Source organism: Sminthopsis crassicaudata, chromosome 2, assembly GCF_048593235.1.
Source record: "Sminthopsis crassicaudata isolate SCR6 chromosome 2, ASM4859323v1, whole genome shotgun sequence".
Taxonomy (NCBI): Eukaryota; Metazoa; Chordata; class Mammalia; order Dasyuromorphia; family Dasyuridae; genus Sminthopsis; species Sminthopsis crassicaudata.
The window spans coordinates 391,788,156-391,805,447 of record NC_133618.1 but is presented as its reverse complement, the minus strand read 5'-3'; the positions used below and the strand labels follow the sequence as shown (position 1 = coordinate 391,805,447).

The 17,292-nt window shown below is 35.2% G+C and overlaps 1 protein-coding gene across 7 annotated transcripts in view; it reads left to right on the top strand.

Annotated features, from left to right (window-relative positions):
• The window catches only part of NR3C1 (nuclear receptor subfamily 3 group C member 1), a 125,589-nt gene that overhangs the window by 83,674 nt on the left and 24,623 nt on the right, over window positions 1-17,292 (top strand). For 4 of the 7 annotated variants that reach the window (XM_074291702.1, XM_074291703.1, XM_074291701.1 and 1 more), the window contains exons 3-4: window positions 6,841-7,007; window positions 15,348-15,464. In XM_074291702.1, coding sequence (XP_074147803.1) covers window positions 6,841-7,007; window positions 15,348-15,464 — 284 coding nt within the window. The remainder of the gene's footprint in view (window positions 1-6,840; window positions 7,008-15,347; window positions 15,465-17,292) is intronic. The other 3 variants (XM_074291707.1, XM_074291706.1, XM_074291705.1) reach the window with 1 other exon arrangement.

The window sequence follows — 17,292 nt, the reverse complement described above, 5'->3', positions numbered from 1 at the left end:
ATCTGGCAGCTTTCCATGTGGTCAGTAAATATAGTTCTTATCTGATACTGGCTAGAGTGACTGAAAGGAAGCCAGAAGCCTAATATAGGGGCCAGATTTGCAGCTATTTTATTCATCCATTTGGTCCTTTATTTTTAGCTTTTCCGTTCTACCATTACTCATCCTGAGGTTAATAATGTGTATATTAATTATGTACATTCTTTAATTTGTGATTGCTTTGGATTTCCTTGCTCATGGGATAATGAAAAGGTTATTTGTCCAGCTTTATGGAGTAGACTTTTTTCTTTGTCAGCTAACGGAATAACATCCCAAATCTTACTGAAAATAATATTGGTAATACATTCATACTTAGCCCTCAAGCATAGTCCTCATTTGGGCTATGGTAATGTTTGATGTTCATGTTTATATGTAAATATAGCCTCTTCTGTCAGGAACTCACATACCTACTTCATGCCAGAGTTTTTGGTAATTAGCTCACTCTGTCTAAACTTACATCCAACTCCCAGTATGGCATTATTGAAGACTCAAGCATATAAATTTATAGCAAGTCTTGTAGTTAGAATTGGAAATCCATATCTTCTATAGTAGGCAAAAATATCTCTCAAACTAAATCTGATGGCTTGTAGCAAGAAATCATTTAAACCCAGTAGCAGAAATGACTTTAAATAATCTACATCAAAAATTTCTTTCTTTTAAATAGATTCACTAAACATTTTTAACATGTTTTAGGTAAGGGATTTGTTAGATGAAGACATGCCTTGTTCAAACTGTAATAGTGTGTTTGTTTTCTATAAATCAAGTGTGCAAATAACCCTCATTGCCTTTTTGAATGTCCCAGGAATGGAAAGGACTAAGTGAGAACAAGGGCATATCAGTAGCGTACCAGGTAACAACTAAGGAAGGCAACATGGGATCCTATAAGGAATCCTGGATTTGGTCAGAGAGACCTAGGTTCTACTCCCAGCTCTGTCTGTGCCTCCTATGGGAATAAATCATTTACCATTTCTGAGCCTTTCTTAATTCAGATCATTTATTAAGTGTCCACTTGTGTGCAAAGCACTAGGGGTTCAGAGTCATGAAAAACAGTTCATTTCACAACAGACAGTCTGCTGAGAAGCAGTATTTGCACAGATTAAGTAGGTGTTAGACAACTTGAGGAGGGACAAACACTACCAACTAATATCAGAAAGAATTTCCGTAAGAGATGGCACCTAAGTTGACTTTGAAGAAAACTAAGGTTTCTAGAAGATAAAGTGGGGAGGAAGTACTGTCCAATCATGGGGAAAAACCTGTCCAAAAGTTGTAGAGGCAGGAGATGTTATATCAGATTTGGGGTGGGGGAAAAGAGATTCATTTCAATCAGTAAGCATTTATTAAAGACCTACTGTGTGCTAGGCACTTTGCTAATTATTGGAGGTGCAAAGAAAGGAGAAAAGCAGTCACACCCTCTAGGAGCTCATATGTGAAAGGAAGTAAGGTAAAGCAAATCTGCTAAGGAAGTAGAATGAAAGATTTGAACTAAAAGATCCTCTAGAAGACTCCACCTAACGCTAAATTTTTTGATTCTATTGAATGTGCATTTGTTCAACATGCTGTTGAGGCCTGAAACTCAGGGTCAGGTTACTTTTTCTTAAAATGGTACCTTTAGTACAATTCTTCTGAATAGATGAATGAGTTAATTGACTAAAAGCACATCTCTTAAAATGCTTACTATACACCAAGCACTGTACTAAACAGTGGAGTTACAAATAGAAAAGCAAAAACAGTTAGTTCTGACAAGGAAGTTACATTCTGGGGAAGAAATAATGTAGTTATCTCATCCACATTGCAACTTTCTCTATATCTGTTTCAATATGTCATGGGTCAACATAAGAAATTAAATGGGAATTTTAAAAAGAATTTTGTGGAAGCTGCAAATGACACAAAAAAGCCAGCAGACAACACAGAAAAAATTTAGAAACTCAGAAATGCATAAAATATACACATGGTATTGTATATCAACATAGTTTATCTTTAAATACCGTAAATATGCCCAATTTCTTTTCTAAAGTTAAAAGATGACCAGATACTTAACCCAGATTTTACATTAAGATGCTGTAAATGCTTCACAAAATAGAAATTTAAAAATTTAGACTTCTCTAGTACAAAGGGAGAACTAAAATTTTTTACACATTTTGGGGTTACTGCCCTTCTAATCCCCATGATGTCAAAGGGACATACCTGTACATAATAAAGTGATAGCTAAGAGTAGATCCTTTGTTCTATAAGGCTATAAAGATAGTGAGTGGGACAGTGGAGTCACAGAGTTATAGGCTGACATGTCTCATAATGGTTCAAAGTTCCCTAACTCGAATGAATTTGAGAGGAGAAAAGGAAAAATTACATTGAAGTTGTTTGTCCTTAATTCTTGAGGAAGACCATGACATCAGAAAGGTGATACAATAACATGCAAGTGAATTGGATTTGAGTGTTGACGGCTGGGCAAGGCCACCTGCCTCATTTTCCCCTCCAGAGCCATCTAGGTCCAATTGCAAGATATAGATCAGGACAATTAGAGATGACCTTGATCTTTTTAAGCTAAGATCTTTAGCAGGTCTCAGTTTGAGTAAGGCAGCACGCATTCAGTGATTAAAGCTAGGTAGCAACTGAGGCAAAGATCTCCTCAGGAGAGAACTTTGTGAAGAGAGCAATAGAAAAAGGACTGGTGAGGAGGAGCTTTCCTGAAATTGTGTACTAAAAGAGACATTCACCAATCACGAAAAGAGAGCCAGGACAGAGGGACCTTAGTGAAAAGACTTCATCTCCTGTATGGGGTAGGTCATATTGTTATTATACGTCACACTACAGGTTTTCGGTTTTTTCTTAATTCAGGTTGTAAAAAGAAGCTCCCTTTAAGTGAAAAAAAAAAAACAAAAAAAAACGAAAAAAACTAGCCAGGCTGAAATTTTCATTTTCCTGGCTCCACAGATCATGCAAGCCTAGGGCGTACTGGCAGCATTAGGTTACTTTACTGTTGATCATAGGATTGATACTTACATAGGGCAAAGTAGAATAAAGGCATAGTTCTCAGGGCTAGAGGAAAGCCACAGAATTTTGAATGAGTAGTTTCATCTAGCTTTTGAGAATAGTGATGTTTTATGGAAAAAAAAGGAGTTATTGAGGAGAGAGAGACAACTTTTGGAGCTGCTTTTTAGTGTAATTAGACAAACCTAGAAAACAGTTAATCTCTTTATTACTTTCACCAGAGCTATAATTCTCTTTCATTTCATCTTATAGAAAGATTTGGCAAAAGATGGGCACAAAAGCCAGACATGGTTTTTGTAAAGTCTCTTTGTTCTAACAGTGGTTTTAGAACATTAACTGAGGTGTAAGTTGGATTATTGTGTTATTTATATTAATACCTTTTTCACTTTTCTTCTTAGCCTGAAGGGAAAATACTTCATTATGATTCATTAAACTGAATCATCGGATTATGGACTATTATACAGCTAGGAAGGACCTTGAAGATGATCTAATGCAAACCTCTCTCATTTTTTTGCAGAGAAGGAAATTTTCTCAGAGAGAGGAAATCACTTTCTCATGATACCAGGCCTAGATTTAGACCTCCAGATATAACAGATACTAAGTCAGTGCTATTAGCTCCATAAGATTATATTATTTAAGTTTATTACTTTGCCTTGCTAAACAAGGGGTCAAGACAGTGTGATAATACTGTTTAGTCATTTTTCAGTCACATCTTCTGACCCCTTTGTGGTTTTCTTGTCAAAGAGACTAGAGTGGTTTGCTGTTTCCTTCTCCAACTTATTTTATAGATGAAGAAACTGAGGTAACAGGATTAAGTGACTCCCCCAAGATCAGTTAGGGTCTGAAGTAAAATTTGAACTCAAGTCTTCTGACTACAGGCCCAAGCCTCTATACATTTGTCATTTAGCTGTTCCCAAGACATTATGGCATAATACATCTCTGTAGGTGTCAGCCCTGGAGTCAGAAAGAAAAGACTTCAAATCCATTACTCTGATACATACTAGTTGCTTGGCTTTGGACAGGGTCACTTAATCATTTAATTAAGTCATATTAGTTACATATGAATTCTATCCTGGGAGCTCCCTGTATCAAAAAAATCACAGGTTCAAACCAAGGATTGAGTATCCAGAGAACCAAAAGTACCACTTGAATTAGACTCTTCATGTAGTAAATGTTAGTGTTAGTAATTGGGGTTTCATTCATTGGTTATTTGCCATATTTGAAATTTTCTTCCTTCTTATTTCTACCTATTGACTTCCCTAGCTTCTTTCAAGACCTCATCTGAAATCCCAGTTTCTTTAACAAACCTCTCCTTATCTCCCTTCATACTAGTACCCTTTTCCTTGTTAAATATCTCCAATTTATCCTTTCTATATTTGTTTGTACATTGAGGTAACTAGGTCATACCATGGATAGTATGCTAGGTCTGAATTCAGAAAGACCTGAATTCAAATCTAGTCTCAGACATTACTAACTTTATGACCCTGAGTAAATTATTTAAATTCTGCCTACCTCAATTTCCTCTTCTATAAAATGGGAATAAAAATAGCACCACCTCCCAGAGTTATCATGAGGATGATACCAGCAAAGTTCTAGGCACACTGCAAGAACTATAGAAATGTTAGATATTATTATTATTATTAATATTAGCTATTAGTTGTTTGCATATTGCCTCCTTCATTAGGCTGCCAGCTCTTTTAAAACAAAGACTATCTTTTGTCTTTCTTTGTACCTCCAGCACCTGGCACAGTAACTGTTTGTTGATTGACTATGATGTACAGAAAAGGAATATATCTATTATAAATACATGCATATATATGTGCATAAATTTTTATAGATACATAAGAATAAAGAAAAGTGGGAGAGAAAAGAGATTATGTGTCTGTACCTGTAAACTAATCATTTAACCTGAGTTTTTGCCCAAATTTTTGAATGGGTGAGAGTTAAGAAAAATCTGGGAAGGTTTTTTCATGTGTTCTCTTGCAGGGGAAAAATGATAAACAGCTTTGTGTTTCTACATATAATTCATTGTGTAGTATTTTAAATCAGCCTATATTATATGTCCACATATTTGGAAATGTGTCTATCACCAATTGCTCTTTATGGAAGGGCATTGTCTAATTGTTATAAATAGTAGTTTGAGTGATAGATTCTGAAACTATCAAAACTGGATGCAATGAAAATTATAATGACTTGGACTAAAAAAAAAGGCATAAGAAAACACTTTCTTTTGCTTCTTTACAGAGAGGCGAGAGACTATGGTTGGTAAAAAATGCTTCTTATGTTGGATCTTTTCTATATATTAATAAATTCTATCAAACTGTTTTTATTTTTTTTTATTCTTTTATTATAAGGGATTGTTCTGTGGAGAAAAAGGAAAGGGAGAAATACGCCGGGAAATGTGTCTGTATGGATGTATGCAGATATATGGAAAAAGGGGGAAAATAACACTGGGAAATGTAGGGTTATACACACATATACATATGTGTATGTGTGTGCATGTAAACTGATTATTAATTCAAGTTTTTGGCCAGATCTTTTGGTGTTAAGAGAAATCTGAGGTGGTTTATTGATAAACTTTATTGAAAAGATGGGTCTTTACTATATTTTATATATTGTATTGTGATAAATAGATCACAGTACAGTATAAAAAAATACATATACATACATGCATACAGCTAGGTCAGAAGTTAAGAAGACCTGAATTCAAATGTGACTTCAGATATTTATCAGCTGTGTGGCCCTGGTGTCTACCTCTATTTACCTCAGGAGTTCTCAAACTACTGCCTGCTGGCCACATGCACCCGCTGAGGACATTTATATCGCCCGCCAGGTTATGGCAAACGGGCTAAGGGGCAGAGACAGAGTGGGAGCTTTTGTTTTTACTATAGTCCGGCCCTCCAACAGTCTGAGGGACAGTGAACTGGCCCCCTATTTAAAAAGTTTAAGGACCACTGATTTATCTTAATCTACTAGAGAAAGAAATGGTAAATCACTCCTTTGCCAAGGAAACCCTGTGGATAGTAGGTCATAAAGAATCAGACACAACTGAATGACTGAACAACAGCAACATATATGGAATTATATACCCATATAAACATACAGATATACACACACACACACACACACACACACACACACACACACACATATATATATATATGTATATATGTATATATACATATATATATATAGGTATGTGTAGGTTTAAATGAAGGTATATAATAAAGGATGCCAATCATCTTTTATTTAAAACATATATAAAAAATAATAGATGTTTAATGATAAATGTTTGTCACTGGGGAACAGCTAAGTAAGCTGTGGTACATTAATGTTTTAAAATATTACTTCAGTGTAATAACCAATGATTACAAATACAAAAAAAAAGAAAAGAAGACTTACATGAACTAATCCAAAATAGAGCAGAACTAGGAAAAGCATACACATTTTACTATCAATAAAAATAAAACAACTGAAACTGACTGCTATGAAATTATAATGACCAAGATTAACTCTAAAGAAGATGTAAGAAGGCAATTCCCAATGTAGCCTTCCTCTCCCAGAGAGCATCCCTTATAACAAAGAATGAAAAATATATTTTTAAAAATATTAATTCAGGTCTGTATGTTTCATCCAGTGCGATTCAACATAAGTAGGAAGGAAATGAACTCAAATTTAGTTATTATATGAATTTATCCCACAAAATGAATGTCACAGATGGTCTTCTTTTGATCTGATAATGGGAATGAGATGGTTAATATTGCTATACTGTTAGATATTCAAGGACTATGTCTCTCTCTCTTCTTCTTACTTTAGCCCTGGAATGAGACCAGATGTAAGTTCTTCTCCATCTACTTCCTCCACGACAGCGGGACCACCACCCAAACTCTGCCTTGTTTGCTCTGATGAGGCTTCAGGATGTCATTATGGTGTCCTAACTTGTGGAAGTTGTAAAGTGTTCTTCAAAAGAGCAGTTGAAGGTAGTATGTGTTTTGAAGAGTTTTTTTGACTTGTTTATTTCTCATTCTTGTAAGTAGCAGCTTGAAAATGATGTCATTGCTGGCTATGATACTCAGAGAACCAGGTCTTTTTTAACTTCATGGCCAGTGATTTCTAAGAGCTATGCTTTTTTTTCTGTCCCAATTTGGTAGAAACTAGCAAATAAATTAACTCTAATCAATGTGTCAATTGTGGGGTTTTAAATTTGTAACTATTAGGTGGCTCTCTATAAATATGGGCAGACCCAAAAGTCACCTCTTGGTGGGGAAAGAAAGTCAAAGAAAAGATAGAGGGAAAAGAATCAGTCATCAAGCATTTATTAAAACCCTGTACATGTGAAAATCAAAAAGTGTTGGGTGGGAGATGTTGAAAAATTGGGATATTAATTCATTGTTGGTGGAGTTGTGAACTAATTGAATCATTTTGGAGAATAATCTGGAATTATGCCCAAAGAGTTATTAAGTTATGTACATCCTTTGGGTCAGCAATGCCACTACTAATTCTATTTCCAAAAATAATTAGGAAAAAGGGAAAAGAACCTGTATATTCTAAAATGTTTATAGCAGTTCTCTTTATGGTGGCAAAATACTGGAAATTATGGGGATACCTGTCAATTTAAAAATGGCTAAGTTGTGATATATGATTATGACAGAAAACTACTGTTCTATAAGAAATGATCAACTCAATGATATAGGAAAGACTTGCATGAATAGTGAGTCGTGAAATGAACAGAGATAGAGTAATAGCAATATTGCTATAAGAATACCGTTTGACCATTATAAATACCTCAAATTAATTTTAAAGCACATATAAAGACTGCATTTAAGGAAAAAACTGATAAAGAAAAGTATGCATATATGTATAATTTTACATATATACATGTGTATGGGTATGGGTATGTTTATATATATGTGTGTGTGTGTGCATGTGTGTGTATACACACATACACACTTATTTCTGTTTAATGGTGGCCATCTCTATGAGGGGGAGGAGAAGAAAAAACAGAAGTATATATGATAATGTGTATTTTTCAAAGTAACATTAAATTGTACATAGTAGCTTTGCAGTTTCATATATGGTCATCCTTTTATTGTACTGCATTATGGAAATGTTTGTTTTATTCCACAGATTTCAAAATAAAATTATTTTTAAAATTAATTCTAAAAACACTATGTGCCATATACTCTTATTCATGTCCCCAACAACTTTCAAAGAAAGACAGAATCCCTTCTCCAAAAAAAAAGCTTGTATTCTAGAAGAGACAGTGATCTATACATATACAGCATAAATATAAAAGGAATAAACTCAAATATACAAAGTAGCCAACATAAGGCAGTTTGGGAGGGAGGATATTAATAGTGGCAGGCATGAGGAAAGGTTTTGTGCAGAAGATATGTCTTAAAAGAAGAGGGAAGAAAAGAGGAATAAGTATTTATTAAATACCTACTCTCTACCAGACAGTGTGTTAAGTACTTTACAGATATTATCTCCTTTGATCCTCATAGCAACCCTGGGACACAGGTGCTGTTATCCCCATTTTATAACTGAGAAAACTGAGACAGAGAGATTAAATGGCTTGCCCAGAGTCACATGGCTAAGAAGTGTTTAAAGCTGACTTGGAACTGAGATTGTCTTGACTAAGCGCCCAGAACTCCATCCTGTGCACCACTTGGGATTCTTTAATCAATCAATAAACATTTACCTAGTAACTACTTATGTTCCAGTTGGCACTATAATAAACATTGGGGATACAAGTTTGAACAAAAACAAGATCAATTACTGCCCTCAAGGAGCTTATATACATAAAGAAACTGAAAAGTGAGCTAGGAAGAAGATCCCTAGAGAAGTCCCAAGAGCAGGGTAGCTGGTAAGAAATGGTGAGAAATATTTTGCTGAGCCCCTTCTTTCAAAAGATGTCTTGGAACTGAAAGCCCTGCTTTCGAGCTGTAGGATCCAGTCTCAGGGGCAGAAAGTACTACTGATATGTGAGATCCAATCTTGCAGCATTATGAGATTTCCCAATGAAAAAGTAGAGATAAATAGGGAGTATGTTTCAAGCATGTGGAACATCCAGTAGAGAGGAATGGAGATGGGAGACAGAGGCCAATTTCTTTGAATGATATTTCATGGAACAGAGAGAGGGGAAGTGATGTGGTAGAGAGGCTGGGCATAGCAGTTGGAGCCTGTCTGTGAAGTTGTGTGCGTGTGTGACATTTAAAGACCTTCACAATGTGGCTTCAGCTCACTTTCTCAGGCTTATTATAAGCCCATTATTTCCCTTTGCTCTGGCCAGATTAGCCTACTTGCCATTCCTGATACCCATTTCATCTCTCATCTTTGGGCTTATCCATAAGCTCCTTCTCATGTCTGGAATGTGCCATTTCCCTAACTCCACCTCTTAGGATCCCTGATTTCCTTTAAACTTTAGCCTGCAGAAGGCCTTTCTTGATACTTCTCATTGGCTAGTGCTTCCTTCCACCCTTTAAAAAAATTTACATAATATTTTTATTTTATACAAATTTTGTATTATTTATGTATATGTAGTTTCCCCCAATAGAGTATAAGCTGCTTGAGGTCAGAACATCTAACCCAGTACTTAGCAGACAAAAGGTATTTCATTGATTCTTTTTGATTGATGTGGCTGGTCGGGAGGAGAGGGTGTGGAAGGAAAACTCTTTTGTTCCTTCTTTAGGAACAAGCTAACAAACAAACAACAACAACAACAACAACAAAAAAAAATAGGACCCTACTCACTAGGAATTTCCTCCCAAGTGAGGAAACAGTATTGCCACACAACATAATCACAAGGAAATCTGTGCAGCAAAATCACATAACAGAAGGTACTAGTGGCAGAAAAGGCTAGGAGATCAAATTATCATAGTACATTTCATTAGCAATTGCTATTGGGCTTAAGGTTGAGATCCCCTAAAGGTCAATATTCTCAGCTGTATACCAGAAGTGGTCTACAGTCTCACATGGACATACCATCAGCAAGGATAATGGGGGGAAATGTAGTTACAGTTATGAGCCCATCCCCCAAGTGCAAAAACAGTAAAGAAAGAAAGGAGTTCTCCCCTTGCAATGAGTCACTAGGAATAGTTTCACAAACAAAAAGTACATCTAACAATGAAGAGAGGTAAATTCTTAAAATTCCAATGTTGCATATGAGTATTCTTAAAATAATTACATACTGTAATGGTTGTGTAAAGTAACTGGTAAACTATATAGACTGAATGGGTGATCTCAAGCTCTGGTAATACTCATTTTAAAAAAAATAATGTAGCCCATTCATTCATAGTCTGAGAAGGATTATTATTGTTTGGCCACAGTTCTGTTTGCACGTTCTTAAGAGCTATATGACTCATCTCTCTTCCTTTGCCTAGATTTTTTTTTAAAGTATTGCAGATTTCAAAATTGTCCATACAGGTTCAACCTAAACTTTGGGTTACAAACTTCTCATGTAGCTCCCTGTCTAGTTTCCAGTTTTGAGAAGTTAAGAAGAATGAATCTATTTAAAAGACCTATATTGAGAACATATAGAAATTTGTCTCCCATTGCTTATATATTAATATTAAAAGAAGCAGTGAATGAAAAGCTGGCCTCAGAGTCAGAAAGACCTGGGTTTAAGCCATGTCTCTGACAAATACTGGTTTAATGAAGTGTGGGGCAAGTCACTTAACCACTCACTGATCCACACAGCTCTATAAGATTGCAAATTAGAGAAGAGTTACCTGTCTGTCTTGATTGAGGAAGTTTTCTTGGGAGGAATTCCCCAAATCAATAAAGTCATTGGGTCCAGACCAAGAAATATATGCATGTGTGAGATTAATACATTCATACTTTGCCCAGTACTGCTCATTATCATGTAATAAATAACATGAATAATTGATACATTTTTGCTGGATTTAGTCACATGGAGTCCCACTGAGCCATTGGATCTGGACTCAAGAAGCTCTGAATTCAGATTCCTAATTGGTAATAATAAGAGCATTAGTTATATTGTAGATATATTAATATTAATATAATTATTATTGATGGGCTAATAATGATTAATAATAATGACTCATTTATAGTTTGTACATTAGGGTTTCCGAAGTATTGTCTTTACAACTGAGTGATTTACATAATACGGTTGCTATTATTTCCACTTTATAGATGAAGAAACAAAGTCACATTGATTGCCCACAGTAAGATCAAGTAGGTATCAGTTAGATCTCCAGCTCAGTCCTTCTGTTTTTAAAGTCAGTACTCATTTCGCACCAGTCTCAGAAAGTGCCTCTCTAGAAAGAACTCCTTTTCTCTTTTTTCATAGCTTTTTGAAACATTGGAATACTAGCTTTTGGGTGTGTATTCCCATGTATGTTTTTGTACAGTTAAATTAGGTGATTAATGAGAAATTATTAAATGAATATTTTCAATAAGTCATTTCATTTCAGCGGAACTCAGGTTTTGTTTTTTGTTTTCCTATAAGTGAAAGTTTAGACACAAAGCTCTCAATACCCTTTGGTCTTGTGAGTTGAACTTTAATTATAAGAAGGGATGGTTTATTTTGTTTGTTAATTTTTTGTTTGGGGGTTATTGGTTTTTCTTTTTTCTTTATCTTTTTCTTTTTCTTTTTTTTTTCATGATTGTTATATTGTGTGGGAAGAGTAGTTTCCAAACCTCCTAAAAGCCACTTCTCTGTGAAAATATATTCTTTAATGTCAAGCCTGTTCAGTGAAAGCCATCCAGAAAGATACAAAGTAACCAAATAAGGAAAGTTCATAGACATTCTCATCTTGAAGGAAATAGGAATGAAACTTGAGTCATAGACTTTTGAAGACCCACTTGGAAGATTCCTGAGATTTGTATGCTCAGTAGGGTATAAAAACAAACTATTACAGGTACTTAAGGTGGTCACCCTAGTTAAAGATATACGTGAGAAATATTGGGTTTTCTAGAAATTGGAATCCAAACCAAATTAGTGAATTTAGTTACATGGAGTCCCACAGAGTTGAAACTTGGAATTTTAGTGTTCAAAACAAATATCTCAACCCAGACCTTTGTGAGGAATAGGGATGGAACTTGGAAAGAGTTTACCAGATATTTGCTAGTTTCCTTTTTTTTAACTTTCTAGATAGATACTTAGTTTTGTTCTTTCCTTGCTAGTGATCCAGCATGGAGCAATGGATAGAGTATTGGATTTGGGGTCAAGAAGTTCTGGATTCAAATTTGTTCAAATTTGGGCAAGTCAATCTCTCAAGGCCTCTGTTTTATCATCTGTAAAGTAAAGAGGGAAATGTTGATCGCTTCTGAGATCCTTTCCCATTCAGAATCTACAAGGTCCTGCCAACACTCTCCAACCCTGGGGACAAAACCCAACTTTCCCCATCCTGGTTCTAGCTAGGTGAGGAATTCAGCTACTTCTAAGTGATTGATTAGCACTAATCATAGTTTATCTTATAAATGTGACAAATTACATTGAATAAGACATAGAGAAAGAGCTATGATTTGGGCTTTGTACCCCTTCCTTCCTGTCATTCTTTATCTCCATAAATGGCCACACAACTTTTATGTTGTTGAATGCCGCCTGCCTTCATTCATCCTATTTCTTCTATTTTGGAAGCAAATATGAGATATTTAAAGGATATAAAAGGGTATAGAATTATAGATTTAGATCTGGAAGGGACCTTAAAGAGCTTTGATTCCAGCACTTTCAATTTAGAGGTGAATAAACTGAAGCCTAGGGAAGGTTTTTGAATTTAATTTTTAAAAATTTAATTAAAAATCTATTTTTTCTTCCTTCCATCTTCCACTGAGGGAAAAAAGAAAAAAAAATCCTTATAAAAAATATGGATGCTCAAAAAAAAAATCCCCCACATTGGCTGTGTCCAAAAAATACATATCTCATTCTATACCTTGCATTGACTAGAATTCTTGAGTCTTTCAAAGTTGTTTGATTTTACAATGTTGTTATTGTTGCATAAGTTGTGTACCTCTGATTATGTACACTTCAATCTACCTCAGTTTATATGTCATCCTAGGTTTTTCTAGAACTATATGTTGCAACATTTCTTACAACACAGGTATTCCATTACATTCATGTACTATAACTTCTTCAGCTTTTCACCAATTGATGGGCATGCCTTTAGTTTCCATTTCTTTACTACTAAAAAAAATGCTCTAAATATTTTTTTAATTATGGATCCTTTTCCTCTTTCTTTGGGTTAGTCGTATTGCTAGGTTATGCAATTATAATTCCAGATATATTTTCAGAGTAGCCAGACGAATTTATAACTCTATCTGGACAATGTATTAACAGTAGGTTCGGAGCAGTGAATTGATTTGTCTGAACTACAAAGTGTTTGAGGTATTGAGGTTTGCTACTCCATACTGCCTCTAAACAAATAAGTTGAACAAATAAATTCATGTCCTTAGAGTCATAGAATGATGGCACTGGAAAGAATCTTTTGAGAGATTGAGTCCAAATCCTTCATTTAACAAAAGAGAAAGTGAAATTATATTTGACCACAGTCATCCAGGTTGTTTGTGGCAAAGCCATTAACTCCTAGATCTCCAGACTTGTTGCAAAAGATATCATTTGATGGTTCATATCAGGACAAGATAATTCAACTTATTTCTACAAAAACTCAACAACTAATCTCTAGTGTGAATATAATTTCCCCAGAAATTATTAATCCAACCTAAAAATGTAAACTGAGAGAAACATTCACTTGTATAAGTGTTTCTTCCTTTGGAAAAATTGTTGCAAAATGCCTTGCTATTAGTCTAGAAGTGAAGACTTGCAGAGTACTTTAGAAACTTTAATAAGGTTTTCTTTCCATTTTGTCCCATGAAAGAGTCCAATTCATACTTTTTCTCTTTGTCTTGAAACATAGGTGTGCATGTGCTGTATATTCGGGCACACATATTGCTAATAGCCCTCTTCCGCAGAGGAGAACTGCCTGAGATCTAGAGTCTGTTGAAGTCCTTCATTCTTTTATTTCCTACTCACTTCTCCTGGGAGGCTGTACTGGTGCAGGATTAAAAAAAAAAAGAATTTGGGCCTAGTAACTTGCTTGCCCTATAATCCAGGGTCCATCTGCAACTCTCTTCTGGATATTCTCCATAGCATGGTCTTTCCTACTGTAATGGCACTTCTTGGCAGAGTGTAACTTCCAATGAGGTCAGGCAGCCTTCCTCCTTCCCGCCCCCAGTAGTTCCCCCAACTCCTGCCAGAGGATTCCAGCTGGCTGCAGCTGGGGCAGGGAAAAATTGACAAGACAGTTTTTTTCCTTTTGACTGCTTTGGCCACTTTTGTTTGTTTGTTTCCTGTGGTTCAGCCTGGGCTATGTAGCCCTAGAGCTTTAGCTGATGTGGGCAATAAGAGAAAAAAGTAAAAATTTTAAAAGGATATTCCTTAAATTTCATTGCCAAATTGTCACAGCAAAATACAGGGCTAGGAGACCTAAAAAAGAAATTTAGCTAGTTACTTTTCTCAACACTTCTAGGATTGCTTCATCAGTCCACATATATCAAAACTATTTTTATGGGAGTGCCAGACAAAATTCCTGGGACTTGATACTTCAATATTTGATGGTAAATTAGAAGGTTTGCATTGGTGAGCACATTTATAAGGTGCAAATAGTGGTTCATAAAATTAAGTATCTGAGTCACCCATTGTTGCCATTAGCCTCAAAGTATAAGACTAAATATCCTTTTTCTCCCCCTCTAGCACTGCATTTAGAGATAGAAATGAAAGAAGTATCCATTTTGTAAATATAATATTGAACTAAAATTTCAATTTATCATTAGAAAATTTCACAGTATGGTGAAACCAAGTCATAAGACCAAATCATTTACAAATGGGACTTTGAAGAACTCACGTAACTTCACTGGGCCTCTCAAGGTCATTTCTAGCTCTAAATCTATAACTATTATCCCTAAATTCTGTGATGTTATTATAGTAATAGAGAGCAAGTGTAATTTCTGGAAGATTTTCTTTTAAAGGATATTGGACTTTTAATGAAGGAAATTAAAGTCAGAAGAGATCCATTTTTTCTTTTTTCTTTTCTTTTCTTTTTTTTATTTTTTAATTTTGCTATTTGTTTAACATCAAACCTTCCAAAATCACCTCAGCAAAATTCAGGTACTGTAATATATTGAATTCACTCTCCCCGATCCCCCCACCCTCAAAAAAGCAGCAATAAAACACACACACACACACACACACACACACACACACACACACACACACACATATACACACAGAGAAGGAGAGTGAAAGATAGATACTATCTACAAAATAAGCAGTATTTTAACATTTTCTTTCTTTTTTACTATAGGGCAGCACAATTATCTTTGTGCTGGAAGAAATGATTGTATCATTGATAAAATGCGAAGAAAAAACTGCCCAGCATGCCGTTACCGAAAATGTCTCCAAGCTGGAATGAACCTAGAAGGTAATTTTAAAGACTTGAGTGGATTGTTTGCCTCTGAATCACAGAAAAATGCATCAATTTGCTTTGTAAGATGTGAATAATCAGGTGTAATGTCTTGCTATCTTCAAAATAGTTGAGTTATTATAGGGCATTCTTGGCCATAATATCCCTACTGTTGCCTAACAAAAGTAAGGGTTTTTCTCCTTCTTTCCCATCATGGGTCCTATTCTGCCTGTTTAACAGACCTATACACTGCCAGGTTCTCCTTATACATAGGACATGCTCATGGAGTTCACCATAGTTAGAGTGGAAGATAGGAAAGAAAATTACGCCAGTTGAGTATTATGGAGAACAACAGGGCATTCTCTTTTTTTCTTTTGTGGCTCTGTAAAATCTTGAAATGTAAACACTCTTCCTTTAAACATGCAATTATTACTTTCTTTGTCATAGCCCTTTTAAGAATTTCAATTTCTAAATGATCCCACTGTGGGGCAACATATATGAACAGAGATCTGAAGGAAGAAACAACTTAACTAGCACCCAGCTGTTACACCAAGTAGAAAGAATCAGGGCTGAAGACAATGGGGGAACATACAGTTACTAGACTTGTAGACTAAAAGGGCTAGGACTGAAATGTCTGGAGTTTTGTAGATCATGACTGCTCACCACCATTTTGTTAAATTTTGGTAAATTGATAGTATCTAATTACCCTAAAAAGTGTCTCATGTTTTGAACCAAAGGGGAAAATTTTTAAATAACAAAATCCCACACACCCTCCCCCATGTCTTGAATCTACTATCTCTTCACTGTTTCCTTTTAATATCCCTTTTTTTCTTCAAAGCTCTGCTCAGATACCACCTCCCACATAAGGTCTTTCCTGATTCCCTAGGGCTGGTGTGCTCTTTCTCACCCCCCCAAAAAAAACTGAATTGTATTTTTTTTAAATATATATATATATATATATATATATATATATATATATATATATATATATATATATATATAGGCTCCCTTATAAAATGTAAACTCCTTGGGGATAAGGACTATTTAATTTGACTTAAAGGTTCATTATCTTCACAAATCCTATGTACCCAGTATTTCTTGGACCATAGTGATACTTTCTACCAACTGAAAAATTTCTTGATTGAACTTATCTGGTTAAACATTTCAAGGGAAATAAATTATCCTGGAAAATAGCCTCCATCCTTCACTAATATCATTTAGGTGATGATCTAATTAAAAGGAGCCCTGCTTTCAAAACGATGTCACTAATACCCAGAAGAGTATAACTCTATATTGTACAACTGACATAGAAAGCATATGGTTGATGTTTTGTTTTGTTTTTTCCCCCAGATAAGGCAAGTATTTAGTTCTTGCTCACTTTTCTCCTGTGCAAAAATATTTAACATCAGCAGATTCTAATTGTGTATTTAAAGTAAATAAATATTAATACCAATAGGACAGTATGACTGATTGGTGTTCTCTTTGGGGGTTTGGTTTGCCTTTGTTAAACATGAAGTAGTTTGATGAAGTGTGACCTGTAAGCAAAAGCTCTTCCACAAACCAATCTATCTTCCTACTTTATAGACACATATCAGATTATTTGAGCCAAGCAAGCTACCAGTCAGTTCTTAGTCATTCCAATCCTGTACTCAGAATTAATAAAAAGTACAAGATTGTGCATCAAAGAGACACAACTAAACACCTCCTTCTGACCCTAATGGACTAGAAGCTGGAGGCCAAAGAATGTTCAAGGTCTGAATTCAGATCCCACTCATGACACAGGTTAGTTGGGTAAGCAAGTCATTCAACCTCTCAATTCCCCAAGAAAAGAGATTAAGTAGCTGTA